The 14,090-nt window shown below is 58.0% G+C and overlaps 1 protein-coding gene across 7 annotated transcripts in view; it reads left to right on the top strand.

Annotated features, from left to right (window-relative positions):
- AFAP1 (actin filament associated protein 1) overlaps nt 1-14,090 on the top strand; it is a 148,014-nt gene that overhangs the window by 69,447 nt on the left and 64,477 nt on the right. For all 7 annotated transcript variants that reach the window (XM_045474655.1, XM_045474652.1, XM_045474654.1 and 4 more), the window contains one exon: nt 5,803-5,911. In XM_045474655.1, the coding sequence (XP_045330611.1) occupies nt 5,803-5,911 (109 nt within the window). The remainder of the gene's footprint in view (nt 1-5,802; nt 5,912-14,090) is intronic.

The following is a 14,090-nucleotide window of genomic DNA, read 5'->3' as shown; positions in this document are numbered from 1 at the left end:
TCCTCCCCAGCCAAAACTCTGTCCCCAGGAAGCCAGCCCCCCCCCCCCCCCCGCCCCTGGCACCCACCGCTCTGCTTTCCGGCTCTGTGGAACTGTCAAGTGTGGTCCCAGCGTCCCCTCCGCCCCTGCACCCGTGCTTCCCGAAGCACTTTCACGGCAACTTTGTCCGACAGATGAGATTACGAGGCTCCTTGAGGTTCTCTGACAAAGTTAAGTATTTTTCCAGTTGCACAGTTGAGACCAAAGCCCAAGACTTAAAACAAGAAAACCATTTATTTCCTGGTGAAATCAGATGTGATCCGCTTGGTGAACATGAATCATTTGCTCTTCTTCTCCCCCCCCTTGTCTTCCTGAGGAGTTCAGTCTCCTGTGTAATTCCTGTGGCATCTTTTAAAAATTTAACGTGTGGCCGCACTCCAGATACGTATCCTGTTTATACTCCCGACGGACCGTTTGGCCTTCCCTGCGGATGCCTTCCCGCTGGTGGAGGAGGGGGAAGAGGACACGGCCCCGCGGGGCTTCCACTCTTTGCCACGCGTGAATGAAGCCACAGGAAGCTGAACAGTGTGAATATGGTCCCACTGTTTACGCACGTGCTAAGCGGAATGCGAATCTGCAGGGTGTGACCGGGGCGAAAACTTGCCTTTTGCCAGGAGGACTCAAACTGCCTGCTGTTAGGGCCGAACCCCTTTGGCTGCTTCGACTGTAAACTTCTCTTACCATCGATGGTCACTCCACGCCAGTCCTCAGGCTCGCTCAGCAGCGCGGACACCTTCGCCACGAAGCCGTGCTGCCTGAAGGAGGTTTGCGCTCGCGCGTGGGTGCCCTGCCGTGCTTCCCAAACGCCGTGTCAGCTAGAAAAGGCTCTTGCTGATATGTAACAGACCTCGACCCTGAACTCCGATGTTCTTATTTCACGTTATGTTACTCTTGATGGATTTTAGTCACGCCAACCAGAAGAACAATCTGGATGCCCAACGTATGTATAGAATTCAAGTCAGAAAGTGATTCCAGGGGCCCCTGGGCAGCTCAGTTAGTTACGTGTCCGACTCTTGATTCTAGCTCAGGTCAGAGCCTTCTTGGGATTCTCTCTCTCTCTCTCTCTCTCTCTCTCTCTCTCTGTCTCTCTCTTTCTCTCTATTTCTACTCCCCCATCCCCCCCCCCCCCCACTGCCAAACAAACTTAAAAAAGTGATTCCAGGTGATTTCAGACTCTTGGCTAGAATCAGGGCTCTTATTGTTTCTGCCGCAGAGGCCCAAGAGATGGGTTGAGGCAGCAGGGAAGGTGGTGGGGAGCAGCGTGACAGACAGGGAGCCCCGAAGGGCGCTGGGCAGGTGGAGTGGCCGCCTTTGTGAGGAGACGATGGGAATGACCCTGGACCCAGCGCCTCAGCGGGCTGGTAGGCTCCTTCCTGTGGCGGGCATGGCAGCAGGTGCAGTGGGATAAGGTCGAGGCACGGAAGTGTCTTGCGTTGCGGTCCCCGGCCTCCAGCTCAGCCCCGGGCCTCTCCAGCCGGCCTCCAGCTCCTCCACCAGTGAGCTCCGCGTGTGTGTGACCTCCGTGTGGGGGCCTCCCCCCTCCTGGCCTCAGTTTCCTCATTAAGTAAAATCATCATCAAAATACCAGCATCTCAGTGTTAATTTCTGAACCGGAGAAAACACATACAAAGTACCCAGAACAATGTCTGACGTGCGGTAGGCCAGCAGTAAATGGCAGGTACCATTGTTTGATTGCTGCAAGGGTCATAGTAACGATGATAATTACGCTTCTGCTATACGATTATTTAAACATGATATTTATTATTATCAGTGGGAAAATAGGTCCCTGAAGGCTTCTCCTTAAATTAGCAAAGGCAGATGCTAATGGGCTTTTCCTTCCAGAAAGAGAGGAATTGGATTATGGCCGATGCGGAGAGCCAAGCAAGCCTGTAGATTGGATTTGTGTCCAGCCGTAGGTGGGGGTTCCTCTAGTAAGACATGGACGCCTCGGAGGAGAAGCTTACCTTAAGGCAGGAGAGAGTTCCTAAGCTACGGAGTAACTTTCTCTGAAGTATTAATTCGAGGGAGAAATGTTTCCGTGGATCTGGCGATGTCTAGTGACTGGTGCGGTGCCGGTCCGTTCGTGTCTGGGGCGCGGGCAAGCAACCAGGGGTCAGTCATCCCTCCAGGAGGTCGGTCTCTCGCGTGTCTCCCCAAGTCTCCGCAGAGGCTGTGGGGGTGGTTTGTGGGGCCAGCGCAGGAGACGCGGGGGGCGGGGGCAGGACAGCGGCCAGGCTCCGTGTGCAGACTGGCTGTCTTCTGTATCGAGGGCAACGTGCACGGTCCAGGTTGGCACCACGCTGGCGATTGGTGTCGCCGTTAGAAGGTGCACCCCAGAGCCCGCCCTGGCCAGAGACTAGTGTCATTACCACAAAATGAGGCCCCAAGCTCAACTCTCCCGGGATTCTCCAGACCGGTCAAGCTGGTGTTATGGCCTGCTGACCTGCAGCTTTACAGGAACGCTGGAATGAGCCCGAGAGCTGGGGTGGACGTCACAGGCGCCCTCGTTTACAAGTGAAGACAGCGGGGCCCAGAGCTGCGGGGAGGTGACGCGGCCCCGGGACGGCGCTGGCCCCACACGCGGTCCGTGCCAACGAAATGGCCTTCGTCCTCTTTGTGCTAGACTCCTGTTTCCTTCCCCTTGCCTTCTCTGGTTTTCCATGAGCCCTTTTGGAAATCTGCCTTCTGTGTTTTGTACTTAGAAAAATTCCTGTTTGTTTGTTTGTTTTTCACTTTGAGATAGAGCGTGTGAGTGGGGGAGAGGCGGGGAGGGGGGGAGGAGAGGGAGAGAGAATCCCAAGCCAGCTGTGCACTGTTAGCACAGAGCCTGACCAGGGCCTCGATCTCACGAACCGTGAGATCATGACCCGAGCCAAAATCAAGAGTCTGACACTTAACCCACTGAGCCACCCAGGCTCCCAGCCACCCTCCAAAAATTCCTGTAATGGTGATTTCAGTGAACTCTTACTATTGAAAAGGCTCAGAAAGAAGCTTCTCTTCTGAAAGCAACGATACTAACAGCTCGGGTCCCTCTGTTTAGCCTTTGCCACACTTGCTGTTACTTAACAAGCCGTGGTTCCTCTGACCGAAACCCAGAATTTCCAGGATAAGGAGTATTTGGGAGTGGAGTGTAGGCCCTTTGGGGACAGAGAGGGTGTTCCCCCGTAAGAATGATTTTTTTGAGGGGTATTTCTTCGAAGCCAAGGTAGCTTAATTTTTTACTGATTTTAGAAATGGTAAATATTACGTGGACGAGCCAAGCTACACAGATATGCAAATGCTTGTTAACACGTTGGTGAATGACCTCCCGTCTGTGTATGTGTGTAAGCCTAAACACACACATTTTCCACGAAGGGCTCCGGCGTGCCGGCTTTCTCCCACAGAACAGAGTCCAGGGAAGGTTTGCCAAGAAAGTGACTGTAGCAGGTGCGTGCTGACCTTTCTGACGTCTGCACGTGAGTGGGTCGGCACACCTAAGCGTTCTTCTCTTGGTGAACTTTGAGGTTGTTTTTAGATTTTGCTAACTAAACTTTTATTGAACATCTTTACACATTTTTGCTCTCATGACTGGTGGCCCTCTCGCCATGCGTTTCCAGAAGTGGAATTATGGATGGGGGGGGGGGGTATGCCTGCGTGGCTCAGTCTGTTGAGTGTCCGACTTCTGCTCAGGACACGATCTCACAGTTTATGAGTTCGAGCCCCGCGTCGGGCTCTGTGCTGACAGCTCGGAGCCTGGAGCCTGTTTGGGATTCTGTGTCTCCCTGTCTCTCTACCCCTCCCCCGCTCATGCACGCTCTCTCTCTCTCTCTCTCTCTGTCAAAAATAAATAAAACATTAAAAAAAATTAACAGAAACAAGACGTGGAGTTATGGGACCTGAGGGCACACCTGCTGAGAAGCTGTGCCAAACCTGCGACCAGCAGCAGCGGCTGCGAGTCAGTTGCGGGAGCCCGTCAGCTGGGAGGGGAGCCCCTCACCCTGTGCGGCTTAGCGTAGGAACGGGGCTGTAGGAACGGGGTCTGTGCTCCTTCTAGACGTCTGTTTGAGTCAGCTGTTCGTAACGCTCTCCCAGGCCGTGAATAACTGGCCTGTTCCAACTTCCAAGAGGAAGTTGAAACCCTCTCTGTTTCATGAATAAAGACACACAGTGAGGCAGGCAGCTCTTTTCCACGAGTAACAAGCAGGGATTTTCACCCGGGCACGGGCTCCTGTTCAGACCTGGCCTGGGGCAGAGCATGGTGTAGCGGGTTCCGTTTTAAGCACGGCCTTTTCGGGAGGATAGGAAGGAGCTGGGTGCCGTCCAGCAGACGACCACAGAATGACGACAGTCGGGAAGGCAGCCCGGTGGGAGGCGTGCGAGGAGACGGGGGTTGTGTAGTCCGGGGCGCAGGCCCGGGGCGGAGGGCAGATAACGGGCCTCAAGCAGATGGAGGAAAATTGTGAAAATTACCCTTCATCTGGCGAGAGGAAGGAGTGGGTTGGGTGCACGGGGTGGGGGATTAGTCATTCACAAAGGACTTCTTGGATCCGGTGTTGAGTTGCACTTTCCGTGGTGGAGTCTCACGTTCTAGAGAGTTAGTATAAACCCTTACGACTTCTTCGAAACGTGTTGTGCTTGGACACTTCACTTGGCGGATCGTCCGCCTGGGCCACTGTTCTGTTGCATTCTCAGTGACGGCTTTCTAAAGTGCTGGATGTAGGTCGTGTGAACCAGTCACAAGAGGGAGAGAGAGGATGTGAATACAAAAAGGTCTTCAGTGGACAGGCCTGGTGTCGAAAAAGCCCAGCTCGATTTCAGGGAGGCCGTTTAGACCCCCGGCCTCACGCTCCGTGTCTGGGATGCGTGAGTTAAGGTAACGTCTGCCGCGGAGGCCTCCGGAGGCGGCTGACTGAGCCACCTGTGGCCGATGCACAGGCGCCCGGCACGGCTCCGGGCGGGTAGCAGGTTTTGGCAAACGCTGGCTTTCCTTGCCCTCCCCTCCCCGCCGTCTGCCGGCGTGAGGACCAGCGAGTGAGGGAAGCGGCAAACTCCCGGGTGTCCGTGCGGAGCGAGGTGAGGACGTGCTCCTCCTCGGGCACGTGCGAGGGAAGAAGGCGGCCTCAGTCCCCGCCGGCTCTCGCGTGTTCGGAAGGTATGGCCTCAGAACCAGGGTGCCTCAGCCCCAGAGTCTGACCAGAAACTGCGGCGGGATTGGTTTCCGCCACAAGCAGACTCCTTCTCGACAGAAGTTTCTCTTAGAGAGCAGCTCGTAGGCGACTTTCTTTTATAATTCTTTAAAAGCGTCCCTGGCCGCGGGAGGGGCGTGGTGGGAGTGTGGGCCGGCCACGTTCGTCTGTCCAGCCACTGCCTACCTACTGCTTCGCGGTGGATCTGGACGGTTCCCGCGCCCCGGAGCCCTGGGGACACAGGAGGGTCAGTGCTGTGGGGGACGGGGGAGGGGAGCCCCCCTCGGCTCTGGGGAGGGTCCGAGAGAGGGCTGCGAGTCCGCCCCTGCCCCGGAAGCAGGCTGTGCCGGGTGCGAACGGCCGCTGGCCGCTGGTGACCTGGCGGGGTACGGCCAGGGCCGGGCCGGGGTGGACGCGGCAGGGAAGCAATAGGGACCCCGGCAGGGCCTGGACTCAGAACCCCTTTGTGGGACGGTGTTCTTTTTTACCACGGACTTCGCAAGGAAAGGGGGAAGTGCTGGGCAACACCTGCTAGTGCACACGACAGAATTTTCTAGCGACAGTTCTGATCTCTGGTGTCTCCGCTTCTTCTCCTCAGCCACCCGACGGCGGGCCGCCACCGCTCCCGACGTCCTCTCTCCCGGAAGCTTATTACGAGGAGGCCGTGCCCCTGAGCCCTGGGAAGGCTCCGGAATACATCACGTCGAGTGAGTGTCGGGGCTGCCCGGCCCGTGCCGGCCGCTTCATCTGCGGGGCGGGGAGAGCGCGACTCGCTCTCTGGGGAGGAAGGGGAGGAGGGGCCTACAGAGCGACGGGGAGCGTGGAGCTGAGTCACTCTGGACCCCGAAGGTAAGTGCCGGAAGGGCTGCGAAGCCTGCAGTGCCTCGCTGGCCCCTTGGGTAACTCACTCTCCGCTTCCTCTGACCCGTGCTGAAGCCTTGTCGCCGTGGAGTCCTAGGTCTCGATGGAGCGTGTCCCCTTTGGTCACAGGCAGTGACTTCCGTGGCGGCGTGTGTTTGCGGCTTCCCCCCGCGTGCCGTGATGGGCGGAGCCGCAGCTGGAAAAGCCTGGGTACAGAACCCGTGGGCGTCCCAGTCACAGGCCTTTCTTCCCGCCTGTTTCTTCTTCCTTTCATATAGGTTTTTCTAGAAAATTCTTGCCTAGGCTGGAGCCATCCTGGCGAGGCTCTGGTCTGGCGCCTGCCTGGTAGCTCTCAGAAGTACCTCTGTTGGGTCCCAGCCCCCACATTCACACGGAGCACCTTTCTCTAAGCACCTCTGGACTTCGGTCCCGGATCACCGGCTTCATCTCTCCCCCAACCCCCGGTCAGGCAGGGAGCTGTCGTCCCCGAGCGAAGTGCGGGGACGGCATCCGGGTCCCTGTGGACGAGAGAGCCGTGCTTTTCTTAGACACATGAGACGGGAAGTCAGGCGGGTTTGCTCATTTTGGTCTCGGGGCTTCCAGCATATTAATATTCGTGGCACACGGTCCTCCTTCCATCTGTCTTCTCACGGAAATGCACGCCTTCTCCCGGGGCCGTTTTCCCATCCCCCGAGGTCTCTGCCGTGCGGCACTTTGCGGTCTCTGACCTCCCTGTCCCCTGGCAGCAGGCAGGCGGAGGTGCTGCCACCGTCTCCCTGGATCGTTCCAGGAGGGCCTCCTCCCGTGGTAAGTCTTCTGCGTGAGAACCCAGCGAGCAGGACCGCTGGCCCTTTGAGGGCAGGGCGCCAGTTTGCCCAGCTTCCGGAACAGGTGCACGCTGAGGGAGAAGGGGACGGTTCTGCGACAGAGGCCAGGCCCTATCAGGCTTTGAGGTCTCTAGGTCAAGTGTTCTAATGTTTCTTTTATGTAAAAACTACTCATGGAAAATGCGTTCGAGTAATTTCTAAGTGTCCACCATCTCAGAAATCAGGGGCCTACTCAGAAAACATGGAAACAGAAACGGCCCGGTGGATTCAGGACTTCACTGGAGTCCTTGCTTTGTCACCGCACTGAGCACAGGGAAACGGGTTTTTCGACAAGGGTTGCCCAGCACTTGGAACAGTCTGGCTGTAGCTTTCTCCTACCTTCCCTCTCCGCCGCCCCCCCCCCCCCCCCCCCCCCCCACTTTCTGGGCCAGAACCTGGTAGTCATTTTGTTTGACGTCAGGGGGCCTGTCTGAGGAGCCCCCCGTCAGCAAGGTGTCCTGGCCTGTTCCTCAGAGAAGCCGTCCCACACTTACTGGCGGTGGGGAGCTTTTGTTGAGCTCGCTCCGGAAGCAAGACCAGCGGGACGCACGCTCGGGGCCGCGAATCAGCGGGGCTGATGCGCGTGGCTCCCTTGGTCCGGTGTCTGCAGCTGCACAGCTGGTGGTGAGGACCTCCCCCCGCTCCCGAGAAACCGGGCAGCGGGCTGGCTTCCAGATGGTTCCTTAGGGACTCGGCAACGGCTTGTCGAGCCCTGGGTCAGGTGTGGGTCTAGCAGAGAAGCAGTCTGTCAAGAGTGTCATGGAATGAAGGATGTGTGAGGGAACGAGGCTTAGGCAGCCGTGGAAACGGCCAGAAAAGCCCGTGGAGCAGGGCTGGTGGTTGGGAAGAAACTCTGAGGAACCGGAGGAAGGGGGAGGGTAGACGGGGACGTGCCTCCGCAGAACTGCACGCGCCTGGCCAGGCCTCCGATGACGAGGGACAGGACCTGCACGAGCTGCCCGGGCTCTGGGCCCAGCGAGGGCCAGCCGGCGACTTGTGTGCACGCTGGAGCAGCGCCCGGCCCCCGTGCCAGCCTGCGGAGAGTGCTGGCGGCCGCTCCCCTCCGGCCTTCCGGACTGCTCGCAGACCTCTCTTGTGGCCAGAGCCAGCCGAGAAAGGGACTCTGGGCAACGTCACTGCAGCCTTGCTCGGTTGATGTGGTGTAACGCTACCGCTGTTTCTCCGGCGTCCGTCTGGCACCCAGGCACACGCTCTGAACCGCGTTGGGTTTCCAGGTAGGGACAGTGCAGGGTCACGGTGCAAGGTCATGGGACCCAACTGTCCCCCATATCACAGAAAGTTCCCCGGCCCTCCACCCCAGAGGAGGCAAAGTCCCTTGCTCTTCCCGCGGGGTCTTTCTCCCCTTTGGGAGCCCGTAACCTGAAGGTTGTGATGCACGACCACCTGCCATTAGAGTTTCTGCCGTGAGATCGTAGGGAGTGGGGGAGACACACGCAGACAGCAGAGTCAGGATGAGTGGACTCGTGTGCAACTAGTCCTGTCCTCATTTCTACAACTGGTCAGTGGTCATGGCTCGTTTTTATAACTTCCTTCCTGTTCCCATTGGCTTCGGCAAGCACCTTGGCCAATCACCCGGTAAGATGACTCACCTTTCCTTCCCGAAAGGTCTGTGCTGCACTGGATGGTTCATTTACAGGGTGCGGGAGTACCGGGGCCACCCTAGAGACCTGCGCCCCCCGCCCCCCTCGCCCTGGTGTGGCCGTGACTAGTCACCCCAGCCACTGGAATAACCCCCCTCTGTTGTCTCCACTTTTGGGTTAACGGAGCAGTCACTGTGTCCTTTGGAGGGAACGTTCTGCCCTTAGAAACTAAGACCCGTGGGCTGCAGAGCCAAAATTGTCAGGGAAGGGAGGCAGAAATGTCCGTGATCGCTAGGGGTAACAGTGATAGGAGCCACTAGCGTGTTCAGCCCTAGATTCCCAGACCCGTGAGCCCTGGCTCTGGGGGAAACTGAGGCACAGCACACCCTGCCAGAAGGTATTCTCAAAGATGGCACCCCCAGTCTCCAGGGGTGGCCAGTCAAGCTGGTCCTAGAACTGGGTATTCAAAGGGTATTCCACTGGCCTGTTGGGTCACCTGCTTCAGGGGACAGCGACACAGCATGGCCAGTGGGTCTCACGAGCACAGACCCATAGCGCGGGCTGCATCTGCTGTAACAGAGTTCTCTGGTCACAAGCAACGTCGCGGGATGCCGTGCTGGTGAACAGGGCGTTCTGCAAGACCGTGGATGGGGCTTTAGGCAGGAGCATCGTGGTGGGGAGAGCAGATTGTCTTGAGTGATCTCTTCCAGTGAGAATGCATCGCTGCCCCTTCCGTGGAGGACGTGGTCCAGTTCCAGGTGGGCCGGCTGGGGCCGCGGGGCACAGGGTCAAGTGCGGGCAGGGCCCTCAGCAGGGCCGGGAATCAGACTGACCCTGCCGAGCGGAAGTCCATCCCCGGACCACGGCCACTTGTGCGTGAATGCATCTGGACGGGCAGCCTGGGGAAAGAGGCTGGCTGACACTCGTGTAACGGGCCGTGTCATGTCCCCGGTCGCGAAGCCCCTCCGCGGAGGCTTTGCCGAGAGCTCTCCCGGTATGTCAGTCTTCACCTTCCCAGCGTATCTGGGAGGCCCGTCCACACCCCTCTGCAGACCTTCTTGCTGCCAGTTCGTCTCTAGTCTTGACCATGCAGCCAAGCCGTAGGCCATGCCGAGGGGCCCCTGTTGGGAGAAGGAGCCCGTGTGGCAGGAACAGGACCACGTGCATCTGAACTACTAGCTTCTACCTGTTACGTACAGCTTCCGGGCCTGGAGGAGCCCGATGGACGCAGACCGCTGGGATGTGAGGGTCGGGTTCTCTGCGGTGGGTCAGGTGACACGGAGCCCGTGTTGGGCAGCTGGGGCGCCCGTGACCAAGCATTTAGACGCCACTAGGGTGTCCGTGAGCCAAAAGCAGTTTCTCCAAGGTAAACTAAGTGTTTCCAGAGGTTGGTGTCGCCGTGCCCCGAAATCCTAAAGGGTCTGTGCCGAGCTTCACCTCTAGGGGCCTGCCTTCCGTCAGGCTTCTGCTAGCTTCTAGAACAGGGTATGATCCGAGACATAGAGCCACGGTGACGTGGAACTCACACAGTCACCGCAGCTGTAGAAGTCCACGAAAGCCGCTGCCTGCGCATCTGGTGGCTCGGAAGTCTGGAAGAGCAGCCGGCTGGAGGTGGCGGGGCTCAGGGCCTCGCCGAAATCCACGAAGACAAGTCCATCTGCCCGTGAGTCCCTCCGCACTCGGCAACACGGGCGACGCAGAAGATGCCGGCGCTCTTGGCCGTGGCGCAGGACCGAGGGGATCCGAGCTGCCCCAGGAGGGGGCCCCGCAGCAGGGCGGGTGACACTCTCGGGACCGGGGGCTGAGCCCGGCAGCGCCTGGCACCCTCCGGTGACCTCGACCTTCCTTCAGAGTGGAGCTGCCGCCGTTCCTTCTGCCTTCCGGTCTGCGTCTGGTGGCGGCCCGTGGTGCTGGCCCTCACCCCGGCCACACAGGCCAGGAAGGCTGGAAGCCGGGTCCAGCCTGGCTGAGCTGGCGGCAGTCGCCGCGGACCTTGTTGGGGCTTTGGGTTCAGATCCACATTTCATCTTGTTTTTGGTTCCCGGTCGCCCGCGCCCCTTGTCCTCTCGCTCCCCAAGGGCAGTTGGTTGAAATGTTCTGATTTCTGGGCTATGGAGATATGTCTACGATACGCATTTTAACGTTTTTGGTTGAAAGTAATCGACCATCGGAGTGTTCTTTGGTTCCGTCACAACTGCCCACGGGACTAGTGTCTGGCCTGAGGACTGTTTCCTAACCAGCGACATCAGGCACACAGATCCACACAGGTCTCTGGCTGGCTCTTTGGGCTGCCTCCTTGCTCTATAAGGAGTGTAGACGTCTACACGGGATGCCAGGACGTGCCAGGGGTTGGGGGCTTCTAATCAGCACCCTCTCGGACTTTGCCGAAAGGAAGCCCTCCATCCATCTCCGAAACACCCGTTCCGCTTACCTCAAGGTCTGAAGGCCGGTGGTGATTCTTTCTCCTCCTCCCCCGTCCCGGGTCCTTCTTAACTTTTCACAAAGTCCTCATTGTTTCCTAATATATTCCAAACCCCGGCCCCAGACAGTGAGCTCCTTGAAGTCCTGCTGGAGCCACCGGGGGGTGCAGGGAATGAGGAGGTAGTGAGACGTCCTGCTCTCTGTTGGGGAGGCGTCGGAGAGACTTCTCAGAGATTGACTTTCCTTTAGGCTCAGACTGTGGTCAGTACCCCTGACTGCTCTGTGTTTCCTGCTAAGTTGGCTGCCGGTCTCCTAAAAAGGAATGTGCCGATTCTCTCTCAGAAGCAGGGGGGTTGGGCAGTGAACCTGCTGTCTTTCTCCGCTGGGCACCTCAGCCCTCCCCAGGACAGAGAGGGCCACCAGGGGCCCTGTTGGCCATCCTCCTCCGGGGGGGAGACATTCCAGGACCCCCGTGGATGCCTGAAGCTGCAGACAGTACCCAACCCCGTATGTGCTGTGTTTCTTCCTATACACATACTTGTGATAAAGTTTAATTGATAAATCAGGCAGCAGGAGATTAACAACGATGCAACCAGTGTAACAACCGCTGTAATAAAAGTTGTGTGAATGTGGTCTCTCTCTCTCTTTCTCTCTCTCTCTCTCTCTCTCTGTCTCAACGTCTTACTGTCCTGCCCTCACCCTTCTTCTTGCGATGATGTGAGAGACAAGTGCTCATGTGCAGAGATGAAGGAGGCAGGTGACGTGGGCGCGTGATGCAGCGTGAGGCTGCTGCTGACCTTCTGACCACACGTCAGGAGGAGAATCACCTGCTTCTGGATCATACCGACCGTGGGAAACTGAAACCACAGAAAGTGAGACCATGGCTCAGGGGGGACCACGGTACTGAGGTGTGCCCATCTCAGGGGCGGGGGCCTGGTCGCTGGCCTGGGACACCGTGGGGGTGGGGGCACGGGCCCTACGCACAGTGGAAAATCCGTGCATAACTTCGGACTCTGCGAAATCTTCGCTGCTAGCCTGCTGTTGGCTTGGAAACCTTACCGTGAGCACAGATAGTCCATCAACTCACGTTTCGTTTGTCATATGTATCATGTACTGTATTCTCACAACGTAAACTAGAGACACGAAAATGTTATTAAGAAAAGCATAAGGAAGAGAAAATACATCTTCAGGACTGTCCTGTGTTTTTTGAAAAAAATCGGCTTCTAGGTGGACTGGTGCAGTTCAAACTGTGTCCAAGGGTCAGCTGTATAAATAAGAAAAGTAATATCTGATGCATCGTGAACCTTTGGTAAATACTTGTATGAATGAAATCAAAGGTCTTTCTCCCACTTGTAAGTGTTCGTTAACGCTGTTGCTCGCTCGTTTGCTAAGTGTTTAGTGGATTCGCTATTCCGGGAAATGAGCTAAGCACTGAGGGGTTCCTGGTCCTTCAAACTGTGGTGGGCATAACCTTTGGGAAGGAAAAGTCTGATTTCGTGCATCGCCCCTCCGAGACGTCCGTGCGCACTGGGTCTCCCCGAGTCTGGCGGCCCTCCACTTACCTTCAGCGTCGTGCCTCGCCACTCCCCGCCACGTGAGCTCTGCTCTAGCCATGCTGACCTTGTAAAACCCTTTTACTGTAAAACATTGTACATTTACCGAAAAGTACTCAAAATATGCATATGGACTTACTGACTTACGATCCAGGATATCTGTGGAAGCGCCACCAGGTCACGAGGAGAACGCGTCAGCCCCAGAAGCTCCCGTGTGCCCCTTCCTCATCCCAGCCCCTCCCCACAAGCGTAACCACTAACGTGGCCTCTGTGGCAAGCATGTAGGTGCTACTGGAAAACAAGAGTCTCCGCTCTGATGTTTTCGGTGCTTTTGCTCCGCGTTCCTCCTCGACTCCTGTGTGTGGTTGGCACCGACGCATAAAAGGTCTGGATCGAGTTTTACCTTTGGTGTCCCCTGCCCCCTGTGTGCCGACCCCCCCGGCCTGTCTCCCACGGCCTGCGCCGCTCTACCTGGCACGCATGAGTCACTCCAGCACAGGCCGGACAGCTTCCCCGGTGGTGGAAACGCTCCCCATCTGCCGCTTTGCCACCGCGAGTGCTGAGCTCTGGAGATGTGGCTAGTGCCATGGAGGAACTGACACCTGATTTTCTTTGACTTGACTTAGACCTGAATTTAAGTAGCTGGTGCGACTCCCGCATTAAACAGGGCGGTGGTGTGGGTGCGTGTGCGCGTGGGGAGGATGTTTCCTTGGGGAGGACAGCCCGACCGCCAGGGGAAGGCTGTATGTCTGCGCAGGGGCAGGAATGGGCCGTTCTCTCATTCTCTGTCCGCAGCAGTTCGGGCCGGGCCCTTCTCAGGCCTGGAACCACCCTCTGCCTGGTCCTCTGGGCAGGTCCTCATCGGCAGGACGCAGGTGCCTCTGGGCTGCCGGCCTCTGCCCCCCGACCGCACCCATTCTCAGCGCTGCCCCCACAGGCTCTTGCTGGACACCCATCCCTGACCGCTTCATCGTGATTGAAAACCCAGCCGAACAGCTGTCCCCGCTCGTAGTACTGATTCTCCGCGACGACATTCGAGCGCGGGCATGAGCGCTGAGTGCAGGTTGTAACCCAGTTCCCAGCGAGCCAAGAGGCGGATTCTGCCGAGCGGAAGGTCTGCGGCTGCCATCTCTCCAGAACCGCGCGGCCGGCCGCGTCCGCTGTAGTTCGTCCACCCGACTCACGCGTCGTGTAGATGTCCATCCGTCTCTCAGACGTGTCCTGAGAAGGGAAGATGTTCCGGATGTGTCCAGGGGTGCGGGAGAGCGCAGAGGCGAAGTCGACACCGTGTCAAGGAGCCTGTCGTCCGGCAGGGCTGAGGCTGAGAAGACGGACGGTCCCCGGCACTCATTGGACTCTGCACCAGCCGTTCGTCCGAGGGCTTTGCAGGTGTAAGGGGCTCATCCAGCAGTCCGCCCTTCTGCAGACCCTGGTTCCTTGCCCCGGGCCAGGTACGTTGTCCTGTGCTGGGGCCATCGCATCCTGCAGGGCGGTCTCCCTGCCCTGGGGGGCTTGCAGCCTGACGCAGGGGGTCGACAAACAGCAGGACAGCACGGTGGAGGCTGTGGAGGCAGACACGAGGGG

Source organism: Leopardus geoffroyi, chromosome B1, assembly GCF_018350155.1.
Source record: "Leopardus geoffroyi isolate Oge1 chromosome B1, O.geoffroyi_Oge1_pat1.0, whole genome shotgun sequence".
NCBI classification, from domain to species: domain Eukaryota; kingdom Metazoa; phylum Chordata; class Mammalia; order Carnivora; family Felidae; genus Leopardus; species Leopardus geoffroyi.
The sequence above is the reverse complement of the archived record's forward strand: the minus strand, read 5'-3'. Positions and strand labels throughout refer to the sequence as shown.